At 37.5% G+C, this 13,563-nt stretch overlaps 1 protein-coding gene across 1 annotated transcript in view; it reads right to left on the bottom strand.

The window, feature by feature from the left end:
* Nucleotides 1-1,678: 1,678 nt before the first annotated feature.
* The window catches only part of MOB1B (MOB kinase activator 1B), an 81,030-nt gene continuing 69,145 nt past the window's right edge, over nucleotides 1,679-13,563 (bottom strand). Inside the window, exons 4-6 of the mRNA XM_042781220.1 lie at nucleotides 9,449-9,582; nucleotides 4,894-5,057; nucleotides 1,679-1,756 (exon numbers count right to left, since the gene is read on the bottom strand). Of these exons, the coding sequence (XP_042637154.1) occupies nucleotides 1,679-1,756; nucleotides 4,894-5,057; nucleotides 9,449-9,582 (376 nt within the window). The remainder of the gene's footprint in view (nucleotides 1,757-4,893; nucleotides 5,058-9,448; nucleotides 9,583-13,563) is intronic.

Raw genomic sequence — 13,563 nt, 5'->3', positions numbered from 1 at the left:
TGAACGAAGCAGGTTTATCAGAAATGACAAAATTAAAAGTATTTCTCAAGAGTATAACTGAAGTGAAAATGTTAATATTTTATTCTAAAAACTAAATTTCTGAATTTGTTACTGGGGAATAATTCACTAGAAAGTCATGGCAAATAAAATTTAAAAGTTAATAAATACTGAATTAGCTTATCATTGTTTGATATCCGCAAAAAAAAAAAAAATTCCTTTCATGATAAATGATCAGAAGTCAAACTGCTTCAATGGGCCTATAATAAAGAATATACTGTATCATTTTAAAATGACAGGAAAACACTAGGTCCATTCACTGAATGGATATGCTAAAAAGTAATCAATGTCCCCAAATGGTCCTTAAATTCCATTTTTAATGGTTAGGCTAGATGGTATAAATGGTTAAACGCTGAACTACTACCCCAGAGGTTGGTGGTTCAAACCCACCGAGAGGCACCCTGGAAGACAGGCCTGGAAATCTGCTTCCAAAAGGCCACAGCCTTAAAAATCCTATGAAGCAGTTTTACTATGCACACATGGGGTTGCCATGAGTTGGAATCAACTCAACAGCAACTAATAACCACCTAAGTATTAATAATTATTTTTAACTTCTCATGGAAGTTGATTCCTAAAAGGAAGTCTTCAAGACTTTGTTTATAAGTAATTGATTAAAATCTTCATGCCATTCCATTCAAGGGTTTTAAGAAAGGACTTTCATGAACTTGACTCCCTATACTTAATCCCACCCTTTACCCCCCCCCCCATACAAACTAACCCTCCCCAACAAACACACACTCCTATCCTCTCCTCTTCAGAGTAAAAGGGAATTCTTCAGACTTATGGCTCATTTGGCAATTGCAAAGAAACCTCAGTTCGGCATCACCTCCAAAGATGGCAATCCTATATATAACCTGATTTTTTTACACCTACAGTGCAGTTAACACGTAGAAAGGAGCTAAAATGCAATACCGCATCCCAACATCCCCAAGTTTTAAAATCACAGATACCAGAAGATGGAAAAGACCTGCTTGTAGAACTTTAAGCATTTGCAGAACAGAATGTATTACCATTACTATCAAAAATAATTAGGAAATACCAATTTTAATGTGCTACATGCACACCTTTATAAATTGTGTTTCTTCAGTGTAGTAAAAGCTGGAGATCACCAATTTAGGTAACTATGGCTTTTATCACAGATATTTTAAAACATGTCTCAGTAAGTGCCCTGGGTAGTAATTCTAATATTGTTTTGAGCCCTATTCAGTTCTATGTCTGTGCTTTGCACCTTATAAGTGAGCCTGCCAAGGCACTTAAAAACATAAGTCTTTTTGGGACTTCATAACTGGGCCACAGTTTACAAACACCGAACCCCATCCATCAGCAGTTCAATCAATAAGTGTTTTCTTTCAACACACAATATTATGAAACAAAAAAATCTCAAGGAAACAAAACTAAGTCAAAAAAGATCTTGTATCATTTAGACAAAATTTATCCTTATCAATGGTTCTTGGCCACCTCTATTAACAGAATATGGTTTCATTTATTCAGAATAAAGAAAAGGAACCCAAACAAGCCCTTCAAACCTAACACAAAAACAACCAAGATGAAAGCAACAAAATATAATAAAAACCCAAATATATAGCTCCATTTGAGGAACAATTTGCACAGTTCTGCATCCTTATCTGTCCTTTGAGGTGAGTTTTTCAATCAGTTCTTGGAGTGGTGCAAGTTCTCTTCTATCAATAAGGTTGAATTCCTATGCATGAAAGAAATAGAAGAAACAATAAAACATATTATTTGCATCTCATTCTAGAGCAATCACCATTAACATATGGTAGACAATTAGCTTTTGTAGTAAGTAAAAGTGGGGTTTTTTTAATTTTGTTTTTGTTTTTTTCCCCTACTCACTTGCTCTGTGTCTTAAATTACTTAACCACTTGATGTCATTTTTTCATCTGTACTATTAGGTTAAATCCACCTAATGTATCAAATTATTCTGAGGACTAAATGTGATCTTGTAAACTAACCATTCCATATAATGCCTGGCACAAAGTAAACACTCACTAGCAGCAGCACATGCTGCTGCTACTGCCCCCACCACTAACTTACTTTTTAAGGAATAACGTGAACATCATTTAAATACAGCCCATCGAGGAGAGACCAAAAAACAGGTAAACTTCTACATTATATGAAGGGTAAAAACCTGGTTATCAACTAACTGAAATTTATGTAGCATGAGAATTACATGAATATTATAGAGACCAAAATATAAATTAAAATCTTCTAAGGTATCTCAGTGGCACAGTTTGTGCTTGACTGCTAACCTCAAGGCTGGTGGTTCAAACCCACCTAGCTGTACTGTGGAAGAAAAAGTCTGGTGGTCTGTAAAGATTACATCCAAGAAACCCTATGCAGCAGTTCTACTCTGTACCACTGAGGTCACCATAAGTCAGAATCAACTCGACAACAAACAACAACAAAGTTCAAGTAAAAAAGCCTTGATTTAATTTGTACATCTTCAGAAGTTTCATTCCTGTCATTCTGAAGTTCAATTTTGAATAGATTTTCCCTGAACTATAAATCATAAGGCTAGACTGCCCATATATTTCTTATGTTTTGATATTCTACCATGGTGGAAACATTCTCAGTTCCCAATTTCATTATTTATTAGCATCCAATATGTGGCAAGCACTATACTAAGTAGAAAAATATCACTAAGGGAAAAATATATAGTAAGGGAAAAAACAGTAGAGGACATTTAGTAGCTGGCCAAGAACACACATGGATACATACCATATGATAAAATATTTAAATTATACATTAAGCTAACACATGTAAAATAAAATATGTTCTATCCTAACCTAACATAATGACCAGGAAAGCAGATTCGAATTTATAATTCTCTGACTCCCCATGGTTCTGTACTGAAAAGAGTGACACAGGGAGAGCCAGCTCCAGGTCCCTGGCCCTCAGCACACAGCCCTGCTCTTTCAACCCCCAGCTCCATACTACTAAACTTCAAGGGGCCTCACATGCATGCATATGGACATCCTGGCTGGCACATTTAAGCAATGTCCACAGCCCCCCCCCAAAAAAAAGAACCGTCATTGGCTAACCCTCAGGCCTAGAAATATACATATTAACAGATGTGTAGATGTGATTTGCCTTTGAGAGAAGGGACCTAAGGAAAAACAACACGCAGATCCAGGAAATGGATTTAGGGTCATGTGGGCAAGGAATTCTGGGGTCTCAGGTACCCAAGCATGTACCCTATGAGGAGAGATGCGGCTGGAGAGGGGCAAGGGCAGGCCCCTCTTGCCCAATCAAAGAGCAATTCTGTATAACTAAAAGATCTGCCTTTAAAGAGCTTAGTATCCTGAGATGACAACAGGATTGTTGCTGTTGTTGTTGTTGTTATGTGCCGTCGAGTCAAACCCGACTCATAGTGACCCCTCCTTGGGTTGCTGAGGCAGTATCACTACGAAGTAGATTGCCCAACCTTCCTTCCGAGGAGTGGCTGGTGGGTTTGAACCGCCAGCCTTCTGGTTAGCAGTCAAGTGCCTTAGGCACTATGCTACCAGAGCTCCTAAACAGGATTAGATGTGTAAATGCTATGAATCACTCCTCTATTATTTGCTAAGACTTACAGAACACAGTCTACATTGTTGTTGTTGTTGTTGTTATGTGCCGTCGAGTCGGCCCCGACTCATAGCGACCCCTCCTTGGGTTTCCGAGGCAGTATCACTACGGAAGTAGGATTGCCCAACCTTCCTTCCGAGGAGTGGCAGTCTACATTAAGATCATACAATAAGGTAAAACCAAATTATGGGTGGTAAAATTTCCTCTCCTAAACCACCAAAATCTGAATGTCAGCCATTGTATTTTGCCCAGATCAAAGCATAGATGCAAACATTATACTACATTTGCCTCTACTAGAATCTATACATGGAATATGTTAAGTAAAGAAATTGTAAAGAGTAATAGTTTTGGCAGGTTACTAACTCCTAAAATATTTTTAAACAATTAAATTGAAAGAAAATGTCTGCCTTCTGTCTGAGAAGGTGTACACAGAGAAAATGAATCTTTTTTTTTTTTTTTAATGAGACTACATGGAGGGGAAGGAATTTATAAACATATGCCCATAGATATACAAAGACAATACAGATTCAAACCCTGGGCTTCTCCTGTCTACCTCTTCCCTTTCTGCCTCTAACAAAGAACCTTGGTCAGCGCATTCATTTCCACCTTTTTTTGACCCCTGCTAGCTTCTTTAATTATTACAGCAGGATGGGACTATCCCCCTACCTCTCCAAGGCCAGGTCACTAAAGACTAAACAAGACAGAAGAAATGGGAGGTCAACTAGGAAATCAGATCAAAGACTGATGGACCTCTGGACTATGTTGGACATTTATTTTCCCTCAGAAAAAATTGGTAGCCCCTAATTGAAAAATAACTCGGAGTGTGGTTTTAAAAAGAAGAAATAAAAGCTGTGATATTCAAAGCCCATTTCTAGATCAGAGTCAGCTAAAAACAGATCCAAGCTATATGATACTAGGAAGCTAGGGGGAGTTGAAGGAATGCTAAAAAGTTCTCATGAGACCTGCCAAACTAGTCAGGTTCCTAGTTCAGTCCTTCTAGTATGGCCTGTGAACTGGAGTAAATCCAAAGCAAGACATCTCAGATCTATTTCAGACTTTACATGCCCATGCCTAGAGACTAGTGGAATTCAGAAATAAAAGGCCAGATGCTTATCATCATGGCAAATGTAGGAGAAGGTGCAGACTACAGAAAGATGGCAAATTCTTTCCTGATAGTGTAGAAGCAGTATTCACCTCAGAACTCTGTGAACAAATGCTTATACTAAACATCAAAGGCCTCCTAATCCAACTCACCTGGACAAAAAAAATAAAGTGCTTGAAAGATGTATTGAGATGTGCTTCCTCCTGAAGCTGGATCACAGGATCAAAATGCTGATGATAAATGTGAGCATACACCCTAAAAAGGCGTTTTAGTATAGTTTTTGCCACAGACATGAAATTCTTCGGGAACGGAACACCTAATAAACAGATAAACAATCCCCTCTATTAACAAGATACAATAACAAGATAAAATGAGTTTTTTAGCAAATAGCAACATAAATTACAAAGACAGTCATGAAAAGAGGCAGTACTTATGAAGTACACCTTTATACATCCAATGTACCTTTGACAACTTTTCAAAGTATCAAGAATCAAAGTTTCTATGGAATAAGAACTATAAACCTTTGTGCTTCTTGGAAGAAGTATGCCCAGAATACTCTTTAGCAGCAAAGATGACAAGACTCCATCCCATGTACTATGGCATGTTATCAGGAGGGCCCAGACCCTGGAGGACAACACGCTTGGTAAAACAGAGGGTCAGCAAAAATAAGACCCTCAATGAGATGGACTAACAGTAGAGCAACAATGGGCTCAAACACAGCAATGATTGTGAGGCTGGCGAAGGACTGGGCAGTGGTTCCTTCTGCTACACACAGAGTTGCTATGAGTCGGAAATGACTCAATGCCACCTAACAACAACTGTCTAACATAAACCACCATTTTACCAAAAAAGAAATTGATAAATGCCCAACATAATAATCAAACTCAAACCAAACCCACTATTGTTGAGTCAATTCTAACTCATACAAACCCTACAGGATGGAGTAAACTGCCCATTATTTTTCCAAGGCTGCAAATCTTTATGGAAGAAGACTGCCTCATCTTTTTCCCACAGGGCAACTAGTGGGTCCAAACAGCCTACATCTTTCAGTTAGCAGCTGAGTACCAACCACTGCACCATCACCATAGGGCTCCTTTCTAAGGTAGTAAAAAACGAAACCAAATTCATTGTCTTTGAGTCAATTCTGACTCATAACAACCCCGTTTGGATTTCCGAGGTAGTAAATCTTTACAGAAGTAGATTGCCCAGTCTTCCTTCCACAGAGTGGCTGCTAGGTGTGAACCACCAACCTTCTAGTTAGCAGTTAAATGCCTTAGGCACTATGCCACCAGAGCTCCTTCCTAAGGTAGCAGTGGAGCTACAACTGATGCTCAGATCCTGAAATTTCTTAACATGAAGTTTGAATACAAATAATGGCTGAATATAAATAATAAAATAACCATGTTCTGTTTTATTTAAAATGTTTGCAACATATTTTCATACTTTTTACTATGGAAATTATTCCATTACTACTATAGATCTACATTGTCCTGAAAGTAACTACAGTCTCTGCTCAATCGGGCTCACTGTTTTCTGTATTAGAGCATATTTACAGTACTTGTGGTAGTTAAGGTTGCATGTCAACTTGGCTGGGCCTGGCTGAGTGGCTGGACAGCTGGATGTAGTTATTCTCCATTAACTCCATAGTGGAATCTACTGGAGCAGCTGAGTAGTTGCTTTAGGGATGTGAACTGCTTCCAGGACATAAGAAGCAACTTTGAGGAAGGTCTCCAGCTCATGGCACTCTTGAACCCTGCAAATAGCTGAGTCATTGTTCAGCAGCCTGCCATGTTGCCCTGCCTATCTTGAGACTTTTTCAGGACTTGAATCAATGGTGCCATATGATTTGATACTATCAGGGCTATGCCATTTTATTTGTCGACCTTGGGCTTGTCAGCCTCAGCAGCCAGCAGCTGCCTAAGTGAAGAAACGCCTCTAGCCTCAGTGGGCCAGGAGCAAGAGGCAGAGCTGAATCCAAGGCTGAGGGGCTTTCAACCAGCACCTAGAGCCTGGCACTTTGAACTCAGACTTCTAGCCTCCCAAACTGTAAGAGAATAAACTCCTGTTTGTTAAAGCATCCCATCTGTGGTATTTCTGTTAGAGCAGCACTAGGTAACCAAAACAGTACTGAACAAATACAAAACTTGAAAAATATAAAATTCAATATCCTTTGTTAAAATGACTAAATGACCTAGGTGGCAAAACACAACTCAAATATCAGTGGCTGATTTTTCAAAAGTAGATTGCCAGGCCTTTCTTCTGAGGCACTTCTGGGTGGGATTTGGAAACATACAACTTTTTAGAAGGTTTTGTTTAGCAGCCAAGCATGCTGACCATCTATGCCATCCAGAGACTCCAAATACTGGTATTAATGTGTTCAAAACTACTACACAGCCTACTGTCCATTTTAAAATTATCATGGATCACAAAGAAGTGTAAGATACACCAAAATGCAAGGGATAAAATAATGGACCTATTAAAAAAAAAAAAAACATTACTGCTGTCACGTTGATTCCAACTCATAGTGACCCTGCCTTGGGTTTCCAAGGCAGTATCTCTGTTGCCCAGTCTTCCTTCCAAGGAGTGGCTGGTGAGTTTGAACCGCTAGCCTTCTCGTTAGCAGTCAAATGCCTTAGGTACTACACAAGTACTCTTCAAAAATATCAGTCATGAAAGACCAAAAAAGACTGAAGTACCCATATTCCAGTTTAAAAAAGGGCACAGACATGACATAAAGATGAAAACCAAAGACTTTCTTTTGCTATAAACGATATTGGGAGAATGTGAGAAATCTGAGTAAGATCTGTAAATCAGATGATAGTATTACACCGGTGTTAACTTCCTGATTTTGTAAGGATTTATATGTTGAAGTATTTACAGGTAAAGGGGAATCATGTATGAAACTCTGAAACAGCTCAGAAAAAAACTAGGAATATGTGTATGTATGTGTGTATGAGAGAGAGAAAAAAAAAAAAATAAAGCAAATGTGATAACATGTTTACAACTGAAGAATCTGGGTGATGGATAGCCAGGTCTTCTTTGTACAATCCTTGCTAATTTCAAGTTTGAAATTGAGTTAAATTTATAAATAAAAAGTTAAAAAACATATATATATATAAAATGGAAGATAAAAATAAAGTGAGGGCACTCATCCAAAACCACTATGAAGTATGTAAGGCATTCAGTCCTGAAAAAAATAGCTCTTTTATGACAAAGGTTCCAAAGTGATTAAAACATTCAATAAATATGTTTAAAACAACCATAACAGCAACTATAAACACTGCTATCTCCTCCACCATTCCCTTCTTTCAAACACTGGAAGTATAACATGTAGCCAAAAACTTTTTTTTCTATTTTTAATCATTAAAACCCCAAAACGAAATCCACTGTCAACGAGTCAATTCCAACTCATACCAACCCTACAGGACAGAGTAGAACTGCCCCCATAAGGTTTCCAAGGCTGTAAATCTACTAAAGCAACTGCTCATCTTTCTCCTGCAGAGTGGATGGTGGGTTCAAACCCCAACATTTTGATCAGAAGATGAATGCTTTAACCACTGTGCCACCAGAGCTTCTTTTAAATCATTAGAAAGTAAAATTTTTCATTTTTTCAAAAGAAAGCAGCAGAAAACAGAGTTGTGATAAGTTTGACATAGTAAAGAACAGATGAACTGTCTATGGGAATGAATTCCTCTGGAAAGATGTACCCTTAAAGACAGTATTAAAAAACAAAAATCACTTAGAACCTAGCAGGCCACCCTCTCAAATCTTGTTTTCTTCCCAAAGAGCTTGATTTCAGAATCTGTAAGATTCACTCTGTGGGTTATGAAATCAAACTCGCTCTTTGCCACAAATATAATGTATTATCGGATACAAGCCTTTTGCCTGAATTAGAAATAGATACGAACGTAGCAGATGTTTTTATCTGCTCACTCAATATTCAGTCTCTTCTTTTGTCATAACACGGGTCAGATACTATTACAATCCTACACATACTGATCTTCTACTGTTTTTAATTATACAATGGTTTACCTTAATGTTCATAAAATATTTAGTATGTAAAAGATAAGACATTTTTAAATGTACACAATTAGAATTCTTTGATAGGTATGGTAAATCTGGTATGGTTCCTGGAACAGAAAGCCAATAAACCTCTATGTAGAAGTACTGAAAGGGCTTGTTGTTGTTGTTATGTGCCATCGAGTCGGCCCCGACTCATAGCGACCCCTCCTTGGGTTGCCGAGGCATCATCACTACGGAAGTAGAGTGGAAATAGATTTATTCTTCTTAATTATGATGCTCATAATTATTTTCCTTAAATTCTCTTTAACTGGAAATAAAGCCAATGTATTTTAATGTGGATCATCACCAAAACTTAAGTCAGGAAAAGTAGAGCATTATCTTCTAATAAATCTATCTTTCAACCATTATTCATTTAAAAATACTAAGTTAAATGTGTGGTGTGTGTGTGAAGGGGAAGGGGGGGGGGATTGTCAATTCCCAAAGGGAGCTTGATTATTTCACCACTGGGGAAGGACCTTTTGTATCTCTTCTTGGAAAATGTGTAACATACACAGAGCTCTATGGAACCTCTCCAAGTGGAACCAGGAGCATAGAGGAGGGGGGGAAGAGTGAGAGAACAATTCTAAAAATATACAAAATGAGATAAATCATGATGGATCCCATTATTATCCAAAATAATTATACCGATTTTTGATGGAAATAATGTCTCATCATCCAACTGGTCCTGAACCCAAGTCATCAAGTAATCAATATACTTTGGTGCAGAGCACTTAATAGGCTTCTTGATGTTTGTTCCATCTGCCCAGTGATACTCATATCTGCATTGGAAAGACAAAAACCATACAGAATATCAGTATACACCTACACTGTGTACATACGATTTATGTTTTTATATTATATATGTATGTATATATACGAATGTATATACAGACATGTTTTAAATCATCTGCCCTTCCAAATAAAGATGGATTTTTAAATTGCCAGTGGGCTATTTTGCATTTTCATAATCCTAACTAGGCAGACTCCATCAAACACTTTTTTGTTGTTGTTGTTTCCATGCTATCGTCACATTAATTTTCTTACTTACCTTTCCTTCATATATAACATTTAGAATCATAGTAGAAAAGCTAGTTCATTTCCCACTTTTACAATGACCATATTTGAACTTCGTGGTTGTTTTTCTTCCTTGAAAAACATTTCTCCTTAAAAAAACTCACTGCTGTAGAGTCAATTCCAACTCAGAGTGACCCTTCCTGGAGTTTCCAAGCCAGTATCTCTACAGAAGTAGATTGCCCAGTCTTCCTTCTGAGAAGTGGCTGGTGGGTTTGAACCGCCAGCCTTCTAGTCAGCACTCAAATGCTTTAGGTACTATGCCACCAGAGTTCCCATTATGTCTCCTTATGTAGTACAATACTTGAAGTTGGGACTTTATAGGTTTTGGGTATTAACAGAAGACCATTCAATGATTAAATAAACATTTAATGTGCACCTACTATGTGAGAGATACTGTGTCAAGAAGAATGAAAGTAAAAATGAAAGGCATTTTCCTCACCCTCTATTAACTAATACATAGAGACTAGATTAATAAAGAAGACAGATTTATAACTGAACACAGATAACCCTAATAGGAGTCACACACTTGCACTTACACATACACGCACAAATATACACAAAGAATCTGAATCTTAGGATAAGGAGTACGTATACAGCTGAAACAGCAAAGTACAGAAATCCCTAACCTGAACTAGCATTTAGTGTTTTAGTTTCCCAAAAGGTTACTTCTACCACTTAGTTCCTCTCTTTGACTCAATTGTGTTTTTCTAACTTGGTCTAGATTTTGGACTGATTGAGTGATAGGTCAGTGAGCTAGCATAAGCGTTTACAGAATCGTTGTTAGATGCCATTGAGTTGGCTCCGACTCAGAGCAATGAATATATTATGCAAAAATACGATGGGGTATTTTCAAAGATGAAAATTCTCTTGAGATTGGATAAATAAGGATGTTTTCTACTTAAGTGTAGCCACTTACACCTGAGAACAATAATCAAAATAAGATACAACTAAATAAACATTCTTGTTGCACACCCTACTGCCCACTCTGCACAACTGGGATGAGTAACAATCCATTTATTTCCCAAATATTTCCTGGTAACCTGTTCCACTGTCAATTACCTTGTCAGTAGGGAGGTTCTTCTTAATATAAAACTGAAGTCTTACTTCAATTAGAGAGAGACCATGAATGAAAAGATCTATACTCATCATTACTCTTCAACTAAAGCAGGAACTCACCCATATAAAGATACCTTAGCATCATTACTTTTTTCCTCACAAATCATGTTTTTCATCTCATTAATGATTTTCTCATACTCTTCTTCAGATGTTCCATATTCATTTTTAAGTGTAAAGATCAAAAGCAAGACAAAGTAAATCAAAGAATCATTTTCTTGCTTTTACAAAATGAAGCTTTTAAAGAAAGTATCAACTTTCTTTTCTTTTTTAAGTATCTTAATGCTTTTAAAAAATAAAACTATATATTGCTTATACTTCTAGAGCTTGTAACTATGATTCCCCAATCAGTTATTTTAATGTTGCCAAGTTTAGCCCTAAAATGACTTCCTTTATTTTGTAATTCTATTTTCTCAAGTGATTTCATTCCACCATTGAAAGGTCATTCTCTTTGAAATTTATTTCTGTCGATAAGGTATGAACTTATAAACTGCAAATGCCAAAACACTCACCATTCATTCTTAATAACGATAATAAATGAAACAAAGTCCCATGAGTCATCATCACTCAATACCACTTTGCAAGGGGTTACCATTAAACTATTCATAAATGCTTCCCCTTGGCACAATCCTGCATCTATTGGTAAAGATTGGAAACCATAAACACAACTCTTATCTTCATAGCAGTAATGAAAGGCAAGAGTTGAGACTCTCAAAATGAAAGAAAAAGAGAAAGGAGGAAGGGAAGGAGAAAGAAGGAAGGAAAGAAGAGGGGAAAAAAATTCATGCCTATTCCTGGAAGCAGAGTATTTAAACCAGATATTGGTTTAAATCTAGGAAACTTAGAAGTTGTCAAAAATGAAATGGAATGCATAAAGATCCATATCCTAGGCATTAGGCAGCTGAAATGGATTGGTATTGACCATTCTGAATCAGGCAATCATATAGGATCTATTATGCCAGGAATGACATTGAACAGGAATGATGTAGCATTCATCATCAAAAAGAATATTTCAACTTTGGTGAGCAGAACCAAAGTATTAAAAGCTTGAAAGCAGCCATCTAAGATGCAACAATGGGTCTCTCCTCATCCAGAGCAAAGAAGAATGAAGAAAACCAAGGACACATGGAAACAATTAGTTCCAAGGAACTAACAGACCATGTGAACCTCAGCTACATGGCCCTGAAACCAGAAGAACTAGATGGTGCCTAGCAACTACTGTCAACCACTCAGAAAGGGATCAAAATAGGAGATTCTGGATAGAGGGGAAGAAAAATGTGGAACAAAGTTCAAAATCATAAAAAAGATAAAGCTAGATGGAGGAATAGGCAGACAAGCGACACAGACCCTCTTCAACAAAGAAAAGAAAAACCAATTGACAGAGATACAGAAGATAATCCTGGAACCCTGAGCTTTGAAAGGAATTATACAGAAGTGGATTAGGCACCAACTAATGGAAAAACCTGAACAAAAACAGTGAGTACAGAGATGGTCGAAGCTGTGGACTGTCAGCAACTCTGATGAGACCAACAGCCTGAATATTTCCAAGTGGTGTTAAGACCTGAGAATTGACCTAAAAGATCAGTGCCGATCACCAAAGGCTACGGGGACAACTGCTCTGGTGGCCTATGACAAGAAAGGGAAACAGCAGAGAGGGAGACAATCTGAGCTGGGGACTTTCTGCTGTCCAGAGGGTGCAAACATTTTGAATGTTTACAAGGGGTGGCCATTTTGGATATTTAAAGTGACAGCGGGTGCAGCCATTTTGAATGTTTACAAGCAGCTGCCATTCTGAATGTTTACAAGAGGCAACAATTTTGGATATTTAAAGTGACCGAAGGCGCAGCCATTTTGAATGTTTACAAGTGGCAACCATTTTTAATTTTAAAGTGATAGCATTCTCATTTGGATTCCAGGGACCTAAGAACCAGGCTCTGTTTGCCAGGATCAGCAAGGACATATGAGAGGCTGACAAAGGAAAGGAGACAGATGCTGAGTGTATAGGTGCTGTCAACTAGTGAACAGAGGAGCACAGCACAGTACCCTACCTGCATAGATAACATACAAAGAAAACAAAAATTGTGGGCAAGTCACTCCAACATATACTCACCAATTAAATATAAACACAAAAACGTCACAATGCCTCGGAGACAACAGAGCATCACAGTCCACACAAAGAAGCAAGATAAAGCAGGAGAAACAAGAGACCAGGATACAGACCCAAAACACATCTCTGAGGAAGACCCAGTATTGGAATTCTCTGATAAGGAATTCAAAAGAATTATATTTCGGTATCTTCAATAGATTGAGAGACAGACCAAGGAAAACACAGATAAAACCCTAGAACAATTTTAGAAGAAAATATAAGAACAAAATGATAAAATAAATGAACAATTAGAAATGATTCTAAATCTACAGATAGAAATCCAGAAGATTAATACTAAATTGTCAGAAATAGATAACACATTGAAAAGTCAAAGGAGTAGAATTGATGCAATGGAAGACAGAATTAATGACATTGAAGACAAATACCTGAATACTTCTTTGGAAAGGGATCAATCAGAAAAAAGATC

The sequence above is a fragment of the Orycteropus afer genome, unplaced genomic scaffold, assembly GCF_000298275.1.
Source record: "Orycteropus afer afer isolate SDZICR_OR568_19922 unplaced genomic scaffold, OryAfe1.0 scaffold00098, whole genome shotgun sequence".
NCBI lineage: Eukaryota > Metazoa > Chordata > Mammalia > Tubulidentata > Orycteropodidae > Orycteropus > Orycteropus afer.
Note: the sequence above shows the minus strand (reverse complement) of the source record. Positions and strands in the feature narration are given on the sequence as shown.